The following is a 21,528-nucleotide window of genomic DNA, read 5'->3' as shown; positions in this document are numbered from 1 at the left end:
GGCAAAAATAGAAAAGATAACTGGCAGAAAGTAGAAAAGTAGGCCCTACACGTAAATTTTACCTGTCCACTTTCCATCCATTAATTATTCGTACTTCAATACTAAAATTTAAATGGATTATTGAATTTACCACACGCGCACGTAATACTAAAATAAGGCGAATGTATTCATTTTAATCGTCGATTTATTTGATTTGAATATTGCCATGTCTCCCAACGTAATAATTGTGCACAATCGTCCGCTGTCATTTACCCAGAATTTACCGGATGCACGGAACCATTCTGTTTGAACAATTGGGGAGCAGGGGAAAGATGTTGAGTGTCGGACCAATGTTTTGGTAGCCTACTTCCTGACGAAACGTTTTTGCTCGCAGCGTTAGCTAAATGACTAAACTGGCTAGCTAACTCAACTAACTGAAGGTACATGTCAGGAAGTTAGCTGAGCAGAACGTGTTCATAGACAGAATAGAAACTGAATAACTTAAAATAGTATTATAAAGTACTTGTTTCGAAGAAAGAGGAAGACAAATGAACAGAAAAGAAGACTATGATTCGTATGAAATCGAGGAACCAAGTGATGAAGAGAGAGCGGAGAGCAGGTGAAGACCTTAGCTAGTCTATTGTAATTTAGCAATCAATCACCGCACACAAGTATGTTACATCTCCATTGCTATTGCTAGCTAACGTGCCCATGAAACGTGTTGTATCCGAAAACGTAGCGCTGTCCAAAAAAGAAAGAAAAGTATTATTGCAGGCTAGCGAGATGGCCGTAGGCGGCTAGCTAGTTACGTATTAGCTGTGTTGATAGCCATATAGCTAACGCCGGTTTGTCGTGTTTACTAAAGGTTAGTTCTTAACTGTTAGTTGTCACCAAACTAGCTAATACTAGCTAACTAACGCACTTGTTTTTATAAATGTGCGTGATGTGAGCTAATATGTCATACTCGTCTAGCAAGCTGTGTAATCATCACCTTTATCAACAGTGCGTAAACTGAGATTGTAGTTGAGATGGCAACAACTGGTTAGCAAAGTATTGGGTTGTCCATATGCGCCTTCTATTCGGGTAAATTACACAAAAAAACACACTAATTATCAGTAAGAAAATGAGCTAGCTGCAAAGTGTCCATTTTCACTGTACTGGTAGTAAAAACAATATCTACAAATAAATCAATACACTTACGGGCTGTCTACAAAACTACTTAAATACTTGGGCAGTGTTTCCTGTGGGGGTGTCTTTTTATTCTATGGGCTACTTCAAGGACGCTCAGTAAAACATACCTATTTCTTTGATTTTGCTCCATCAGCTCTGAGGATGAATTGGATGTTCTCCTTCATGGAACTCCAGATCAGAAGAGAAAACTCCTTCGGGAGTACCTGACCGGAGAGAGCGAGTCTTCCAGTGGAGATGAATTTGAGAAAGAGATGGAGGCAGAGTTGAGCTCCACTATGAAGACCATGGAGTGCAAATGGTCCACCCCAGCTTCATCAGGTGGATACACAGTGCTGGTGTAGGGGTGGGGCTGGGGGCCTTGATCTTAAATACTTGGAAAACACAGTTAGAATGCTGATGAGCAACTGAAAGTGGGTATTTTTGTGTTTGTGTTTAAAGCCTAGGAAAACTCTCCTCCTCTGTTGATGTTGCCTGTACAAGGAGAATGCTGATTTCACGAATCTGTCACAAATCATGTGGCTGACATTTTGTTGTGCATACATTTTTGTCAGTCTATTTATTCTAATAATATTTGCTTTGACACTATGAAAAACATTTCTAGAATGTCATTGTGTGTGTGTTCAATGTGAGCTTACAACTGTGTTTCCTGAAAAGTTTACAGGAATGTGCTTATAATTAAAATTATGCTGAACAGAAATAGTGATGTGCCGGTGGTGGATCTGATTGGTCTGATTTGAGTCAAACGTAATTGATGTAGCACTGGCGGAGTGCAGTTTTTCCCCCAGTATTTTTTAATTTAATTTTTTTAAATTTGAGTGTAGTTTGTAGCTTTGGTGGGGGGTGGTTTTTGGACATCTGGATTCAGCTATGGTCTGTGTGTAGTTTGGTTGCTTTTGTCTTGAATGCAGTGCTATGTTGCTTTGTGAAAGAGTTTGACAAGATTATGCTTTATTTTCACCAGAGGGGACCTCTGGGACAACTGACAGAACAGCAGCCACAAGTGGAAACGTCCAACCCCAGCAATACGACGACATTTACTTTGACACAGATTCAGATGAAGATGAGACTCCCGGTAAGTTTCATCTTCCCTTCTTAATGAGCTATTATGTATGTTTGAGAATGCTTACTTGAGAATACAGCAGCAGTGCCCCGCCTGGTATAAGAACCTACATCCTTCTGGTTATAGGTCAACAGTTCACTAGCCACTTGTCTTGTAAGTGTGACTGCTTGGATTAGAGTTACATGATGAGGAGAACTGGTTTAAAATGACGGAGAAATGGGGTTTATTTATATGGCTCTCAAATAAGCCTGAGAAAAATGGCTGGATTATTTTTTTAAAATGCAAATGCATGCAAGGCAAATGTACTATGCTAGAGGCAAATCTGCAACTATTCACCAGGCTAAACCATACATATACATCACAATAGCTTTAACAGTTCAGGGCAACATGTACTTACACTTTTTTGAAAGTAATCGGTATCGAGGCGCGTTCATTGCTGTCGGGTCAAATAATGCACACACTGGCTTAGCGTCCCCGTGGTAGGTCAATGGCGTTCAGTTAGCGGGTTTCTCCTTCCTCACTGTGCATTGCAGCTGCAGCCGACTCCAGGGACTTCAGAGGGTTTCACATGTGTTAGTGTACAATCTCTCAAATTAACTGAGGGCACTGTAACCACAGGTTGGGGTTACAAATGAGAGTAGGCATTACTTGGGTCATAGTTTGTGACAACAGATCACAAACAATAGCTCATTCCTTTTAATTAAGAGTTCAGTTAGGTTAAGGAAATGTCATACATCAAGTATTCCAAGGCCCAGAGGTTTATTTATGTCAACTGTTCCTAGGTAACGCAGAAGGGCGGAGGCGGAAACAGCGGCGCATCCCCACAAACGATGAGTTGCTGTACGACCCCGATGAAGACGACAGGGATCAGGCCTGGGTGGATGCCAAAAGAAGGGAGTGAGTGTGTTTGGGGTCTTCCCAAGCAGAATTCTTTACCTGCAGCTAGCACAGGGCTGCCCACTTACCTGCAGCCTACGTTTCATCCATACAGCCTCATCGGGAGGACAGGCTCAGCTTTGGGTGGTTCTGTCTTCTGGTGTCCACTTTCATCATTCTTGTTCTTGCTTAGCAGATGTAGCTAACTTATAGTGCATGTCTGTACATACACAAAATGGCGGTGGCAAAGCACTGAACAAAGTCTTTCTGAAGCATTGTTTTATAATGTGCTGTTTATAGCATATGACCTGTAAAACTGACTGGGTTTTATACAGCCCCTCCTGTCCTGACATTGCTGTGGTAACATTTTGCCCCAGTCCTCCGAGAATTGTCACAGGTGTGTCAACCCCCACCCCCATCTACAATTTGAAAGGGCTGTGGCAGTTAATGACTGCAAATCTGTGTTTGTGCCCTCTTGTTGAGACTGAGCTATCCAGTCTGTGTCCAATTACATTCCCCTGCAAGCATTTAACAGTCAAATTCTGTTGTGTGTTATTTTTGTTTTAGGTTGAAGCCTATGATGTTGCACAGGTCATTTCCTTAATTTAACATGATTAGAATTTGCCTATCCATGCAGCTACAATTATCTTTCAAGCTAAGAGCAGAATTATGTGGATATCGAGCCTGCCACTTTAACCACTTAAGTGAAGGAAATTTGATCACATTCCCCCATGGCTAACATCATAGGAAATCAAAGGGACCGATTAATTTGGAAACGTTTTTAAAGCCCTTCCATTGATATAAATTTGACCGATTGAAGTTCGTGGCTGCACGAAGTAGAGCCTTTTCCCTTCAGCACAATGTTGCCTATTTATGGCGGTAGGTCAGTAATGTTCCCTTTGGGGCTGTTCAGGTACAGAAGCAGGAAGAAACTGCCTGGTTCAGCAAACAGAAGAGAGAAGACTGAGGCACTCCCCAGCAGTGACGCAGTCCTTAACTGCCCCGCATGCATGACCACTCTGTGTCTGGATTGCCAGAGGTAAGGTGCTCCATTGGTACATTACCTCATTGTACTCTACTATGGTATGGTACAGTTACATAGTGCTAATAACTAAATGCAGTTATGCTTTGGTGTAGCTCATACACATGCACTTCAGTATTCAGAACTGCTTGAAATGGATTATTTTACTTTTAAGGGCTGTAAGAAAAGATGCAGTTGTCTGACAGGCACTTTACGTAAAGGATGCCAAGCATATAATTTGTGAATTGGAGCCCATAGGCTCTGTAGGTTACCAAGATTCACAGGCATTGGAGCAAGGGTCAGAGATTTTACCAGAACTGTTAGAGCAATTCAGCCAAATATGCCTTAATACAGTGGTTCCCAAATGGTGGGTTGTCAGATACACACTTTATTCACATTGTATACATGCCCCTTCCATACCCATTTACATTAAACTAATCACATCTCTATACAAGCTGCTTTGGAGTTCCTTGAATTGTATTTTCATGCTTTTGACCACAAACCCCAAATGCCCTTTATCTGCCATTGTAAAGCCATTAGGTTGTCAGAAACTTCTCTGAATGTATAAAATATCCTTCATTGCACACAAAAACTGTCTATGCCAATTGGAAACAGAAGTTGAAAGCTCAGAAAACCTCAGAAGTTGGAAATGTCCTTTTCATATTATCCTCCTTTGTTGTTTGTCACCAGGCATGAGAAGTTCAGGACTCAGTACAGAGCCATGTTCGTCATGAACTGCAGAGTTAACAAAGAGGAGGTTCTGCGGTACAAAACACCCGCTGACAGAAAGCGGATGAGGCGAAGGAAGAAGATGAAGAGCAGCCCACAGGCACAGCCCGTCGCCTTGGAGCCAGGGGTCGTGGAGGCGGAGCCAGAGGAGACGTACTATCCGGTCCAGTGCACCGAGTGCTCCACAGAAGTAGCGGTGTTCGACAAGGATGAAGTGTACCATTTCTTCAACATCCTTGCAAGTCACAGCTGAAGATGCCATTTAGAAACGGACGGCATTTATTTGCCTGTTTGAGGACTGTTTTATTGCTCGTGTTTTTCCTCCCCTTTTTTTTTTTTTTACGATGGCCCTTTTTAATTTCATCAGACTGACTGAATTGTCATCTTGTACAAGGTTGTAATATAGAGATTTGATTTTACTGAAATAGGAAGACAATTTGCAGCTCAATTTTGTGGATCATTTTTCCTTTCATTATTTGATTTGATTTGATATACTCGTACTCAGACTGCTTCTGTCAGGTAATCAGTCAATTGCTCTATTCCCAGGCAATCAAAGGTTACATAGGGCTAATATACTAACCTACTGGGCATCATTACAAGTCCCTGAAATGTAAATGTAATGGTTTCCTGTTATTAAAACTTTTGTTTGTTCATGTAATGTATCTGTCAATTATAGTGACACCTCGGAAAGACCACATTTCAATATAGAAAGGAGGGTTGGACTCGTTTTATTTAAACAATTGGAAAGTATTCATATGCTGCTGAGACTAGCAAGAATGACATGATTCTAAAGACATATTGCAAGATGTATATTACGTTTTAGTCATTGAAAAACGATTCCGACGATCTTTTAGGACATAGTAAACTATACACCAATATCTTTTTTCTGGAAATTCGCTGATGAAATGTGAGTGAGAGAGAGAACTGGAAGATAGAAAGTGGTTATGAATCATATGCTGCAGTTCTCCTCCCTACCTACACAACAGCTGGGCGCTCGTATTTATTAGTCTCAGGCTGACGTTCCGCAAATTACGTCACTGGGTGGGGTGAAAGGCAGTTCCACATCAGTAACTCGAGTTGAAGAGCCTGCCAGGGGGCCTGGGAAGCTCATCGGAACATCATGGCGTTCGTGGATGCCTGGAAACAAATATCTTGGTTTTATTACCAATATTTACTCGTCACAGCTTTGTACATGCTGGAGCCTTGGGAGAGGACGGTGTTCAGTATCCTTTTATACTTAAAAAAAAATGTGGTGCGACTTAAGATGCTGGACGGCCACGCAAGTTAGCTAAAATGGCTAACGTTAGCTAATGTCCGGAGATAAATTGAAGGCCGGGATGAAGGGCCGTGCTTAATTTATGAAAAAGGTATTCGATTATAGGACTGGCGGGTACAGCAAAAAGTTGGTCCGTTTTGAATTTCTTCTAGCTAGCACGTACGTTCTGTGAACTATTATTACTTGTATTCCTCGTATTTTGAGGAGTTGTAGAGTGCAACAGGTAAGGTATGTGAAGAATTACTAGTCTAAATAGTCGACACGGGAAACGCTTTCAATTATGTATCGATACTTTGTTGCTGGACACTAGAAATGACAAGGTTACGGTGTAGGAAGTCCCATTGTCCTTGGGTTTTTTACAAGCTATAAAACATGCAGTAAAGTAGCGAATGCATGTTTGAATCGCTAATCTCACTGATGACGACACTCAGAAGGCACGTTATGCTACCTTAGACATAAGAAATGTCGTTGTGATAACTGTTACCCGCATTCATTTTTGTTTTTCATTCTCACTTGTCGTTTTTCTAGTCCGTGACAAGATAATGGAGTGTCGCAAGAATTGGGGAGATGTTACAGAATAACAAGTAAAACCTCCTGTGTTTCGGTTTGAAGTTTAACTGTGGTGAAAAATAGGCGTCACATGAGCAGTGAGTTATTGCTGGCCACGCTAAATGTTACTGCAGCAGCCTACATCTGACGTTGACATATAGTCAAATCGTTCTTCGGTTCTCCGTGCCGTATTCCAGGGCCTCGACTTTACTTTTTTGTACCGGCAATTAGACTAAGCATGCAGTTACCCAGTTTCCGGGAGCTTAGGTGCTACCGGAACAGGTCGATGTGTGACGAAAAGTGGCGATCGATTTGATTCAGGCGCCGATAGTTAGGAATGAGCGTGTTGAAATTCTCCATTATTGGGGACCCTTTTTCCAAGATGTACGTTCATTTAATCCCAATTAAATTAATAAATGAGAATTATGCTGGAATTATGTGACAACCTATCAACCTAAATGATCACACATATAACAGTCTGTTATGTGGAGTGCTTGGCGTGGATTCTATTAACCGTTCGACCTTGGACTCACTGAAGTTTTTAAACAAAATCTTCCTTTTAAGTTATTCATTTTCGATATTTAAGAAATGTAACTGTCACTAATTCCCTCTACCTTACTGCATGTTGTTTAGCACTGAGATTTACCACAGTCATGTCCACGAACTAGTCTTCCTTATCCCTTCAAACATCATTTGAAATGAAGCAAATGTATTGCAATGCTGCTGTGTATGTCGCTTAAGTTTTGAAGTTGGAATGCTGCCCCCTACCCCCTGTATATGGACACAGGGAAAATCATTGGTACCCCATATGGTGCTCACCTCTCCATTTGACTTATGGATGCTCCAGTACTCCAGGAGTATTCGAGAATTGTAAATGTGGAATTTTGACAAGATAGTCTATTTGTCTTCCGTTCATGTGCATGTACTCTATTGCTTTGATCACTTTGAATGCAGAGACCATGTTTACAGGATGTTTAGTTATAAAGGCCGGTCTCGAGCGCTGTAGGGCAGCAGTGTAGAGCAGTGCTTCAGGAACTGGCCATGTAACTGTGAGCTTCAGTGTATATCTTGCTGTATAAGTGGATACTATGTCAAATGCAAGAAAGCAAAGTTGTGCAAGTTTCTCTGGAGAAAGGCATCGGCTAAATGCCCCTGCCCCTAATGTAATGTTGTGTTGTGTTGTGCTGAGTAGAGGCATCAGTTATCACAGATTGTACCCCAAATACTGATCACCCTTTTCTATGGAATACTTATTGGATGACCATATAGTGGACTTCTCTACACCCATGAGAGCAATGTAAAAAGTTTTGAGTGAAGATGAAAGGCTGTGAATGGCACCATTGATCAGTGACAATAATGAAGGTCCTTTAAATTGGACCGGCAACACATTTAGCGCCTACTAAATGATAGAATAGAGGCCATTTTAAAACATTGTGTTCCGGTGCTGTTTCTGATATAGCCTTCTGCTGCTTGCACTACGTGTGCAGATGTATTGCTTTTCTGTGTGCATCGTGCTGGAGTTCAGGAAACTTTTTTTTTTGTGCAGAGCAAACAGACCCACCAAACAAATCCAAACACTGCATGTCCTATAGAAAGACATTTCTCTGGTAAAGTACAGTTACGTGGGAAATATGACCGACTGTTCATTTGATGTAAGTTGGGTTGATGTACAAGCGGGATGTGGGCACATAGATAATAGTGTATCCCAGCAGGATCGGTTTCTTAAGCCCTGCTGAGCTTCAGTTGCATTACAGCTCATCCCACTTAGTTTCCCCCAGACTGTAACCGAAGATGACGGCTGTAACCGAGTCTTTACTGGGAAAACCTTTGTTCGGTGGTTAACGGTCCTCCACCTTTTGTATTGAGTGTTTACGGGTAAAAACAGTTCCGTTTCTCTCACTTTGTTTGGGCTTGTTCTGGTTTCTGTCACACCTAACAAGGCTGCCAGCTCAGTTCCCCTTAAAGCAGTTTACCTCAGCAGTAAATGTCTCTCCAGCATTCCTTGTTATTTTAGTCTAGTATATTAATGCTAAATTTATAGGCTCTTTGACAAGGATTTGGCATATAAACTATAGTAGAGCTTCCATATTGAAGTAAAAAAAAAATGCAGAAGGCCTGCTTCTGTGCAGTAAAATGAGTGGAACATTTGGCTCTGTAGTTACAATGAAGCTCTTTTTGGAGAGATGTTGCACATAACAAGGTTAAAACGATGCTGGCTCCATAATACACTAGATTGTAAAGAGAAGCCTAGCTGGAAATGCTAGTTACCAATTATCTTGATATCTTGATATCTTCTCAAAAATAAAAAGCTATATACATTCTATAACGCCCGACCAATAGGTGGCTTCTGCAGATAGGCCATGTCTGTTTTGGGGAAAATCCTACCAATATAGTCTCTTGAAACGTCATCGTGTTACCAACCCGCTTCACTAACATGGGGTTTCAGAGGGTCCCTCTCACTGAACTCTATGGTCTATCTGTTATCACACTGGAGAAGTTTCGAGACGCCTGGGCTGGTAGAGTTACATCACGTGCGACTGCACTGCACACTTGAGTATAATGTTCTCGCAACTTTTAATCTGTAGCCAGTGGTAGGAGTGCAATCACTGTATCGGTTATTAAGGGTGGAGAACAATCGATAAACTCCCCCCTCCCAAAGTTTTTTCCTCCTGGATTTTCACTACTGAGCAGACATGTTTTGAGTTTCACCAATCTCTTGCCGTGAGTTAGCCGACGTTTGAGCTTTATAATGTTCGACTTAATGGTCTGTCAGAGGAATTATGCAGATGATAATTTATGACTTCTGATAGTTTCTCTATCATCTCCATGTTTATAAACACCATTCAAAACCAAAATAATGAAGTGAAGAAAAAAAAACCTCACATAAATCAATGAAACCAAATTATGACATTCCCTCTGGCTGTGTTCCCTCTGAAATAACAAAATAGCAATGCACGACATTGAGAGTATTGAGCAACACTTTTAGTTAAAAATTTTACAAGCGACGCTTGTTGAAAGCGTTGTGTGAAGAAGTATAAATTAGGCCTTAATCAAGTCACAAGCGATCTGCTGGGAGTAAAATTAATGGGTCAGTGGCAGAAATGGCTGGTGATTCTCTGTCGTTTTTGCTCATCTACTTATTGGCAGATTCAAAGTGTTTTCAGACAGATGCTCGCTCGTTTGCCACTTGTTTATCACAGGTTATATTTCGGCAGGCTGCTGTTGGACCTTCACTCATTTTCTCTTATTTACGCACTGTGAAATGTTCACCATTAAATCAACTCTTACAGAGTTTATACGAGTCCACTATTGTCAGACTGGACTGGTGTAAACTTTTGAGTTGAATTAACACCAGATGTTTTACTGTATAACCTGCACTAAATACATTTCTAAACATAGAAACATACAACTGATACATTCATTCCTCATCGCATGCGTAGCTATTTCTAACATAAGGAGGCTTAAGAGGGTAAATAATCCCCCTAAACATGAAAAGCACATAAGAAAAATTAACAGCTTGTTGAAATTCTGGGATTGCGATTGCGGTTGGAACGGAAACCAGCGTACACAGTACGAGCTTGGGAAGCACTGCTCTAGTCTATAATGCCTTTGTTTGGGTTTGGTGCTCTCAGTGATGTCCAAGATTAGGTTAGTAGTGCACAGTGCCATAATGCAGTTTGCTTTGTCCTACGATGAAAAGGATGCGATTAAGTAAGCACAGGTTCTTTGGGTGAGTGCTGTATTAATTTCCCTCAATAAAATATCAGGCTCCCAGAGGATACCAGCTGTCCCTTTTGGTTAGCACCCAGTGTTTGTACAGTGCGGCCTGTAGAAAATGATAGTTGGTACATGGGCAGATGCAGATGGCACAGCGGTGACTCTGCAAAATTTGGACATGGAACAAAAACAAAAAGGCTGCTAAAAATGTAGTGTGCAGTTGTGTTCAGTGCTGTGTAATAAACATTTCCTGAATGTGAAGTGTAGGCAGAAAAAACAAACAAAACTGAATTACTCTTGGAGGCTGTTTGCATGTGGATAGTCTGGACTATGACCCTGCGTTTCAGCAACTATTATGTTCAAAGAATAGTTGAAGCTTGTGTAGGTGTTTATATCACTGAGACTTTTTGACTGACTGCAAAATTATGATTTTAATAATAACACATCTCGTTCCTCAAATCTCAACTCTTTTCTGCCACATTTCTCTATTCGATTATGGATACATTATATAATGTACATGGTTTCCCCCGCCTGTTCACTGCAGTAACTTGATACGGTTTACCGTTAAAATTTATCTCAGATTCTAAAGCATCACTCAGCATTGCGGTGTCTATAAGAAAGTTGTTTGGCTTACCCTAGCTAGCTGGATATTTACTCATTGGTACATTTGCATTTATAAAGCCATATTGAGACAACTTCCTTCTGATCTGTGCATACACATCATTCTTCAAAATAACAATAACTACTGTTTACGCTCACCGGATTGTGTTTCATTAACTGTGCCAAAGGTCCGTAGAGAGTTCTCTGCTCCTGCTTCTTGGAAGGATCTCCAAAAATGTTTCAAATTACATGAGCTCATTACTTGATCTGATTTCAAAGCTAGAGACCTGGAGTTCAGCACAATTGGGGACTGTAATTGCACTTTTTGTTTGTAGTATGATTTTATTACCAGGATTTCTCCTTTTTACGTTTCAAAGTATGGGTTTTTTGTGTGTGTCATTGTCTGTAATAGGTATTTTGGCTGAGTTTTTGGCCAGGTCTCTCTTGAAAAAGAGATTGTGAATCTCAAGAGACTAACCTGGTTAAAGGCCATTACTGGGCCTGCCCTGATTTAGATGTTCGGTATGGCGACCATTTGGTATGCGAGGATGGCTCCGGTTCACAACGTAATACAGGACTCTGTTATGTCAAGTTTGGTCATTGGCACGGTAAAATATCATCACATGACCAAGTGGTCATGTGACAAACCATGTCCCACCGCCTGGGAGACCCATCGAGAGCCTTGATCCCATTTCACCAGTTGGTTTCTTTAATGTGCACCCTCAGATTCCCTGCTGATCTCAGTGGCTGGCATGGCAGTGTACACGGGCTATGTGTTCATGCCTCAGCACATCATGGCCATATTGCACTACTTCGAAGTGATCCAGTGACCAAGCCGGAAGCACCTTTACCAGGACGTGTCCATGGCTGCCCCCTGGTGGACACGAAGAGCATTTTATTATTTTGAGTGTTCAAGGACTGTATTTTCTGTGCTCCTCTGACATGAATGCAGGCGGGTTGGATGGGAAGAAAGAACAGAGAATCTCTGGGGAGAGGGAGGGAAGCAACGCTAAGGATTTCATTCCATTTTATCTGGAGTTGTGGTTGCCCAGCAACTTCACTTTTTTTGTTTCCTCCTTGACTCGAAGTACAGATGTCTGTGTTAGATTTACCTTTTTACAAATTAACTGTCTCCTGCAGTTGTGGTTTTCCAGCTGCTAAATATTTTCTCACTAATGTGTATATATATGTATACATATATGTGTGTAAAGTTTTGTAGTAACTGTTTGCCTGGGAAGAGCTATTGTTTTTTTTGTTTTTTGGCAACATTGGGGTTGACCACAGTCAGGAAGAACCAAGTTTTGGAAGAATTGCTTTTGTACTTTTCAATAGCATCAAGAGCTTTGATATAATCAGACTAAAACATATTTTTGTGTTTTAAAAAAGTACTAAATATTGTTTGTAAGATGTGTAGAAAGTCTCAGGTGTTACATTATTGTGGAACTTATGTTTATTAAAACGATACTTCATTATTTTTGGTCTTGTTGACAGTTATTTTGTTTTATGCATGTAAATAGGCCTTCTGTTATTGTAAAAGAATAATGCACTCTGGAAGTTTCTTGGAATCAGGTACAGAGTCCAAACATGAGATGCAGAATGAAAACCTGCGTATTTACACTAAAGTATGGTTAAAGGTTAAATTTTACTTAACCATGTGACTGTTAACATTTCATCCCGTAGGTCTTCCTCAGAACTTCATCAGAAGTTGCGCTCTTAACACAGGTCAGTTCAAATTTAGGTGAACCCGGAAGCAGTTTTACAAAAATAAGCGTCACTCTTGTTTCAAAAGACGTGCGGCTCTGTTTGTAGGGCGGTAAACTCTCAGGCCTCCACCTCGACCTCCTCCTGACCTGTCATCTTTTCTCAGTTATCTGAATAAAGCAAAAATATGTGTGAGTAAATGTACTAATTTAACTTTTGTTAAATTACCGTAGTCACCCTCCTCCACTTCTTAGTAATTTCTGAGTGCACTGCACTTTAATTAAACCACATCTCGTGGGACGAACGGAAACTTGTCATTTTACTGGAATGGCTTTCATCCAAATGACCCACAAAACAATTGAAGCCTCTACTTTGGGCCTTAAGCACTAATTTCCTTCCTTGTACCGTAGAAATGTCTTAAACAATACAACACCTGTGTTGGCACAAGGCCATTTCTAACGTTTGATCTTGCACATACACAAATTTTGCACGCCAAACACAGTGAAACATTTGGATTTATACATATATTATTTTAAGAAAATTAGAACATGTTATAATAGGCAGGGCTGAACCTACCTTTTCTGCAAATGAAAGTAAAATAGGCTTTAGACACTATTTGGAAAAGCAACAGTCAGTGTATTAATATCAAATCTGATTTTTTTTTTTCTGCTTGGACAATTCATGAATATAAAGAGGCCTGCTAGATGGTATCCATTAATTAATATATTTGAAATATATTTCATAAACATTCCCAACACAAGTAACACCAAAAAAAAAAAAAAAAGATTTACCTTTAAGATTATTTTCTGACTGGCAGTATGAAGGGAGCCTATCTCTCTGGCATCTTTTCATTTTGTGAATAGTCTGAAGAAAGAATGCTTGGAGCTCCTAGACTATTCTCTTAGTAACACAGAATCCATTGTTTGTTTCCTCTTGAGAGTATGTCAGAGCAGCCATATTTGGAAATTTTGCATTGAAACTACCTTCTTCCCCCACATTACCAGCGCTTTCTCCGTTTAATTGTAACTAAAGGTTTTCATCAGTTCCTTAATTGTAGCTTGCCTAAGTTGTTTAATTTCAACCGTGAAAGCCTTGTGTGAATTATTAACCTAGACAAATATATAAGGTCTTTGCACATACTGCCTTGTATGTCCTTTATTGCTTTTAGTTGTTGGGATATTGTTGGGTCAACACTCACTTTGTTGAGATTGTTCTCTCAGCCTAGATGTAGCCTACATCATTAATGTACAAATGCACCTTGTTCAATGAGTAATATTATTGATGAAAATATTACAACTGTATTGTACCAGCAATGTTATTTGTTATTGTCCCTATGATGATTCAAACTAAATCTGGTTCCTGGTTGCCACTGCAGTGTCTCCTGCTCTATTTTTTTACACAACCCTTCAGTTTTAACCTTAAGGATGCAACATGGTACAGGGTGTTACTGTAAGAGAACACCAACCTACAGTAGGTGGAGCCCAGGAACTGGAAACAGTGGCTAAATTTACATTGTAGGTATATTTAGGTAGTCCACCCTGCTTGTCGGCACTGGCTTGTGGACGGTTGTACTCTCTGTGGTGATGCTGGTTGTTAACCCAACACAATGCGAGTGACCAGGATGTCCTTTCTATGGTACATATCCTCTGGCTATGGCTGTCCCAATGAGATCCCTATCTACGTACAGCCATTGCACGCTATGCACTATGCCAGTTGTGCTAACTTCCCATTGAGATGTGCTGACAGCCACCATATGCTATGGACAATCCCAACTGAGCGGATATTAAGTCTGTGAAAGCTTCTGCTGATATGTGAGGCGGAACCAGGCCCGGCATACTTTGTGAAGAAGACATTAATGCCTGCAGGCAGATTTTGTTTATGACCAGTGTAATCCAGTCAGGCACATAAAGGCTAACTCCGGTAGGGCTATATATAAAAATTAATATCTCTGACAATGTCTTATGATGGGAGCACGCAACGCAAAAGGTGAAAACCATGAAAGCTTGTAATTTGTGTGCGCGCACGTGCATTGTCACTAATGGAAAATCTTTGCCGGTTTGTCCCTTAGCAAAGAAGCTAATGCCCCTGTTCCCTTCCCCTCAAGGGCGTAGTAACCTCATACATTTCTGTGGTATCTTAAGGAGGGCTGTCATGGGGCAGTGACAGCGCAGTGAAGAGGAAGTGCCCATTGTTTGAATCTTGTGAGTTCCCTGTGTTCTCTCTCAAGATTCCAAACGCTGGAGTGTAGCTGAGACATGTTCTTGCTGTGCGTTGCTGCGTGATTCAGCAAGAGCGCGCTGGGGACGAGCCAGGCGGGGGCCGGATGAGGACTTGCCAAATAGCAGAACCGGTGGGTGGACTTCACGTACCCTTCTCAGAAGGATTCCTGTAATGCGAATTCGCAGAACTCACTGAACACTGCGTAACAAAGCACCTTTCTGCGGTTGTTTCCCTGATCACTGTGTGCTTGAACATTTTGCCAAAGTTGACCATGTCACTTGGCAAAAAAACACACGCAGTTTAAGAAGATAGAAAAAACATGCTAAAAAAAAGCAGGATGAATTGAACTTTGTGTAGTTTAAGAAGTATATCAGTGAGTAGTGATGATAGAGATGTACCAATAATCATAATGAAATGTTTCCATTTTCATCATCTCATTTACAGCCAAAATCTCATTATGCAATGGAAATTCAATTCCAAACACTGGTATCTCACTATTTTTGGAACCATAGAAACAGATTAAGTAAATCTTTGTTTCCTAATGTTTTTTAGCACATTTAGTTTTTTACTGGTTTATTTTTTTTAAAAAATAGATTTGAGTTACGATGCATGTATAATATTGGTCCTATATCAGTACTAATGTATAGTCCTGACATTTCACAACTGTACATCATGCCTGAAATATTATCTCTCTATTTGGAATACAAGATACAAAATTCATAGATAGGAGCTGGTTAGCACACCCCATAAATTGCAATATGACAGATCTTTTCACGATGCCTGACAAACATTTCTGTGTCTTTTGGAACACCTGTGTTCAGGGTCCCTCCTGACCTTCAGAGGGCCTGAAGCAATATCTTATTTGGGCCACTCCCACTTTTCTGTCCCTGGCTACCATCCCAGGTGCCCTAAGCATTGTGTCAGGGGTGGGGGTAATAGCTGTGATTGCGGCCTGGGGGGATTGCTTAATTGAAAAAAATTGCTGTGATTGCGGGATTGACTGTTAAAAAAAAGAAGAAAAAAAAAGAAACACACACCTTGCCAATATTGCCATCCCCTCTTTGGCCTTATCCAGTGACAGGGCCCCTGAAAGTTTCCCCATTTCTCCCCCTTGTGCACGGGCCTGCCGGGGTTTATCACCTGTGGAAGATTCAATCAGCCAATCGGGGAGCGGCGGAGTGGCCGCGTGCCAAGAGGAGGAGGAACTGAAGGTGACTCGCCTTCCAAACCACTTTCAGTTTCAAAGGGTTTGGCAGAGATTCAGGGTGAAAATAGACGCTGGCGACTTTTAAAACCGCGCTGATGAGGGCTTTCTCACGTACGCACTTGGACGCCGCGCGCGGCTTGAACCCCGCGTTGAGGGCAAACTGAACGCGCTGCCAGCATGGGAATTAAAATAAGCGTGGTCCAAGCTGACGCAACGTTTCAGCTGTTTGCGCCCCCCTCCACCCCCACCGTATTGCGGTATGACCTAACACACCCCCTCCTCCCCCCCCCACCCCCAACCCCCCACCCCAGTGTTCACGTTTGATCTCTTCCTTGATTCACTGTTCACCCGCTCAGCTGTTCCGGAGGTGCGCAGCTGGTTGAGGTTGGCTGTTGACCCATGGCTCAGGTGTTTGACTTGGGGCAGGGCTCTGAAAACAAGTCACACCGTTGGATCACCACTGTAAATGTGTTTGCTAGCGAGCCTGGGATAAGGTCGCTGGATACTTGCCGAAACTAATGGGAAGGCGGTCTGCCTTTCATTCCAGATGCAGTCCGGGGGAATGCACGCACATTCGAAATATTCCAACAGGTGCAGGATAAAAAAAATTGTTACTATAGAAGAAAGAGTATATCTGACCACTGTTTTTTCAGCTCCCAACGTGATTTATTAGTACAACGTTTCGACCTCAAAGGTCTTTGGGAGCAGAAAAAACTGCGTACGGATATGCTCTCTCTTCTTACTGGCTTTCATTCTACCCGAAAGAAAAAGTGAACAAAGAGACATATTTCTTTGATAAACATTTTTCTCTCATTCTGTTGTTTTTTTTACCTCAAACAGTGATGACTGTGGTCCTGAGTGCACATAATTATTTGTCCGTTTGTTTACAAACCATGGTTCTTCCATTCATTGTAGTAGGAGGTGTTGTGTAACAGTATTAGCAGTATCCTCTTATGAAAATAACTGAGGAATAAAATATTTGTACTTTCTTCAAGCAGGGCACCATGTTTCTTAGAGAATTAATACAGCAGTACAATACAACATTGTGCACGTCTTCAGCATTAAAGTCACAGTTTAAGCTTAAGAATGATGAATATAATTGGAATGTGACTTGAACTTTTCGGTCAAAGAGCACTTGTCATTCTTCTAGGATTTCCAGCAAAGCATTCTCCTATTCTGTTATCCTTGTCTCACAGTTTAGCATCTGACCAGCTGATCACTGGATGTTAAAGGATAATTCATACGCTGCACTTAGGAGGGTATGGAGCCAACAGTGAAGGTGTTGATCAGTAATGACTACATTCATAGCACAACTTGTGGAGACACTTGCTGACAGTTATGTCACAGCAATCACTGGCACTCTGTGTATTGGGGCCACTGGTTTCATATTAATCAGTGTTTTGTCGTCCCTTTTAATGAAAAATACATTTTTGAACACTTTCCATGACTTTCAGCAAGACTTTGATTTACTGACTTTTTCTCAGCGTTCAACACTATGCAACACCATGTTCTAGTAAAGAAATGATATTTCCATTTCAGTGTTTACCACCAGTCAGTAATGTGGTCCATAGACCTTTTAACAAACCGATCTCAAAAAGTTTGGTGCAGTACATTGCAGCTACTTACCTTTCAATACACGCATAGGTTAGCTTCAGGGATGCAAAGATTGTGAGTCCCTTGCTCTTTATTGTTTTTACTGATGACTATTAATCAATACCCAAAGCACTGCTTTGTAAAAATTTTCTGATTACACTCCTTTCTCTCCTGTTCATAGACAAACAAGAGCACAGATGGAGCTGAATGTTTAGAAAATGAAAGAAATCCTTGGATCTACAAGCCAAAAACAGTTATCAAATCATACACAGGGGAAAGTTGACAGACCTACACATATTTGCACTGCAAAATGTTCAGTATTAAATCAACACTTACAGAATACATATGATCCCTTTAGGACTGATATGTACTCTGCAGGAACTGAATGAACACTGGGCATATTACTGTATAGACACCATCTATAATGACAAGCTAAAATTCATGGAAACACTGATGATATTATAAGAAAAGCCAACAATGCCTGTATTGTTTAAAGAAACTCAACTTGTTTGGGGTCAACAAAAAGATTTTATCCACATAACAGTCTTTTTATTGAGAGGGTTTTATCATTTTCATTATCAGTTGGTGTCAATCTCTCAACCAGAATAATAAAAAAATATATTTCTAGAATAATGTAGACATCTGCTTCAAAATCACTGGTAAGTTCCAAAGAATTCCTGGCCAGTCCCACACACAACAGACTCGTACAGTCCTGGCTGACAATACTCACATTCTTCATTCTGCGCTTATGCTGCTACCATCAGACAGATGGTTCCACGTTCCAAGATGTACCATTAACTGTAAACAATTCACTTCTGTTCCTTCAGCCATTAAGCTGGTAAATGAGAATGCAAAATGTAAACTATGAAAAATATTTTCAATTGCTTGTTTTAAAAGCAACATTTTGAATACTATGCTGTTTTTTTAAAAATCTAGTTTTAGTCCATTTTTAGCCTCTCTTTTAAAAAAATCTTTTACCTTACACATCAACAACACTTAATATGTAACTTGGTTTTTTTACCGTACAGTACTGTTATGCATCAGTGCAATAAAGATGACAGTGCTGTATGAATGTATTTTATGTATATTGTGGTATTTTATGTCTGTAGGAATCATACTGGTTTATGCAAATAAATTTCCCTGTATGGGATAAATAAAGCATCATTGAATTCATCATATCAATGACTTGGTTATCAATGTTAAAGTTTTCAAGGACTATGGAACCCTGTGATTTAATAGTTATTATTGAAAAAAAGACAAAAAACAACGTCACCACTCCTGACATGGCAGTACACAATTTCACTGGAAGCCGAACATGTTCTCTAATTGCAGCTAGGATCAGTAGGGCGTATTTGTGCTGCGTTTCTTGGAAGGGCAAGTTACGTGATGACCTGTTTGTTCCCAAACTATAAAAAGGTGTGAAAATTGTGTGCCCGTGTCTCTCCAACACTTTCAGACAAAAGCAATCATTCAGGAGGCCAGGCACAGAAGAGAGAAGTGGCTAAGCACAGAGTCTGCCTTGGGCTTGTTATCAGACCCACAAAGCCACCACAACCAGTGAGAAGCATGCATGCCTAATTAATGGAATTGGCAGCCAATCTCATTAACGTACTAGATTTTTTAAATAAGCCAAGCCGTATATAAAGCAGTTTATTTTTGCAGTGCAGTGTCTCACGTACGCTTGCATACCTCTCTAATCCACAGGATGGTGCTGGGGAAACTGATCTAGTTCAGTAGCCCTGAAGGGAAAACCCAGAGAGGGGCAAGGTGTCATGGGCTTGATGCGTATGATGAAGAGCCTCAGAAGGAGAGAGCTCTAAGGCAACTTGAGGCCTTGTGAACCACCTTCAAAAGTTAAGCGCATTCATTGCTTTGTCCCATAAAGCACTAGAGTCACAATATACATTGATTGTTTCTCTGTTGGACCTAAATGCAATAAATTGTTATTCGTTTTATTTCTGTGCCAGTAGCAGGCTTTCTGGAGTGACACTTGAAGAGTCTAAGTAAGAAATAATATCAAAAGGACAAACACCAGACAGTAAATTTTGCACAATCCTATCACTCGAGCCCTGGTCAATGGTAGAAGCAGCTGTAGAAACCACATACAACATGTGAAGACAACATGCTCTCCGCCACTCTCTGCAGCACACACTGCATGGCCAAAAGGGACTCCAGAGCGTGTGAAGGCAATGCACAAAAGGTTACAGGCCACATATCAACAGAAAGGCGTTATTTACATAAAGATTTAATACTGATGATCGGTCCTTAGAACTGGAATTGCCATTCCTTGGAACAATAAAACACTGTAGTTCCTTGTAAGATGTCTCTTTCCCTGGTAAATAATTAATAAGCAGGTTTGTGTAGATCAAACAGCTGAACCAAAGCAAAGTCCTGCCGACAAAGCAAAGTGGAATGAGGAAAGGATTTGACTTGTTTTCCTAAGATAGGCCAATCAGATTCTGTGGGATCCTTTATAACCAATCAGTGGCAGCAAGTAAAATTTATTACTGCACCATGAATAATGATCCATTACTGCACCATGAATCCAAACTGAAGCCATACTGGGTGTGGGGGCTACATCTTGCCCTCTAAAAACCTCTCTCTAATGGGTTATTGATAAAATCTCTGCATCTGGATTTACAACCATTTTTACCTTAGTGGATGAAAAGGGAGAAAAGGTTAATTACAGTAAGGTACTGGTTTAAGCGACTGTTAAGTGCTTTATTTGTAATTTGCTGATTTTGTGTCATCTGTATCCCAGTCAATTCAAATCATTGTCACCGTCATACTTCAAGCAGTGCAAAACAACCTTTGTTGAAATGACATCTTAATATTCCTCTTAGTTATTAATGCTTCACACAAGTCTCTATGCCGATCTTCTTATGGGCTATAAACCACAGAGCAAGAACAGAACATGCAGATATATACACACTTTTGACTTGGCCCATTACCAAAGGGAGCAGTCAACTACTGTACAAGTATGGGGACTTAAAGTTCTTGAGATGTCCAAAAGCGCATTTTCATTTTGCCTACTCTCTAGAAACTATTAAACAGTGTCAAACCTGGCTTGGATTATCTTGTGATCTCAACATAATACTGCCAAAGTATATTTGTTCATAAATTACCATATTACTTGAATAGACTGCAACAGTTTTCTGCAATATTTAGTTGGCACAGAGAATGGAAATAGCTCGTAAACGCAGGTCAGCCACGGGGCGAGCAAGTGCATATTGTTATTTCTAAATAAACACATATAAACATTTACTTCTGTATAACGTTGTATAAATCCCAGATGACACAGTCTGGTGTCAGACTTGCTAAAATTATTGAGTTCCACTCTCATTAATATTCAAACCTTTCAAGTGTTTTTAAGCCCCCTCTTCTAAGCCTTGAAGCTTTTTTAGTGTGTTTGGCTATTCTAAACACAATGATGTTGGCTCATAAATGCTGAAGCGGTTGTTTTTAAACACAAAACCTTGGCTTGCCATATCAAGCTGGCTTTCTTTATACAAGCATTAATTAACCAGTGATCATATCAATAGGTCAGTTTATATATTTTGGCTATCATTTTAAAAGGTGAGCCCTCAGTCTGTTCGGTTAATAGGTTAAAGACCGAAACTCCATTCAAGTAGCCCTGGGTGCGGCATATCATATTTTATATAGGCACATTTTTAGACCTACTGATAGTATTTAACTGCAAATACATTTGATTCAAAGACGCAATAATACTTTTCCCCGTGAGACACAGTAAAACGTGTTGAATCAACTCTAACAGAATAGCCTAGTCTACAGAACATATGGTCCCTATC

At 40.6% G+C, this 21,528-nt stretch overlaps 2 protein-coding genes and 1 long non-coding RNA gene across 3 annotated transcripts; all 3 read left to right on the top strand.

The window, feature by feature from the left end:
* Positions 1–298: 298 nt before the first annotated feature.
* eapp (e2f-associated phosphoprotein) lies at positions 299–5,509 on the top strand. The gene is made up of 6 exons (XM_035434121.1): positions 299–598; positions 1,304–1,488; positions 2,132–2,242; positions 3,013–3,127; positions 4,020–4,145; positions 4,818–5,509. The coding sequence occupies exons 1-6, from the start codon at positions 528–530 to the stop codon at positions 5,107–5,109; spliced, it is 900 nt and encodes a 299-aa protein (XP_035290012.1). The 5' UTR covers positions 299–527; the 3' UTR covers positions 5,110–5,509.
* A 373-nt stretch (positions 5,510–5,882) lies between these two features.
* On the top strand, positions 5,883–12,467 carry sptssa (serine palmitoyltransferase, small subunit A). The gene is made up of 2 exons (XM_035434136.1): positions 5,883–6,079; positions 11,725–12,467. Exons 1-2 carry the CDS (start codon positions 5,977–5,979, stop codon positions 11,826–11,828), a joined length of 207 nt encoding a protein of 68 aa, XP_035290027.1. The 5' UTR covers positions 5,883–5,976; the 3' UTR covers positions 11,829–12,467.
* LOC118236088 lies at positions 6,086–10,594 on the top strand. Its single transcript, XR_004766991.1, has 2 exons — positions 6,086–6,223; positions 6,661–10,594. It is a non-coding gene; the product is annotated as an uncharacterized LOC118236088 (long non-coding RNA).
* Positions 12,468–21,528: the final 9,061 nt, after the last annotated feature.

Source organism: Anguilla anguilla, chromosome 1, assembly GCF_013347855.1.
Source record: "Anguilla anguilla isolate fAngAng1 chromosome 1, fAngAng1.pri, whole genome shotgun sequence".
In the NCBI taxonomy this organism is placed as follows: Eukaryota; Metazoa; Chordata; class Actinopteri; order Anguilliformes; family Anguillidae; genus Anguilla; species Anguilla anguilla.
Note: the sequence above shows the minus strand (reverse complement) of the source record. Positions and strands in the feature narration are given on the sequence as shown.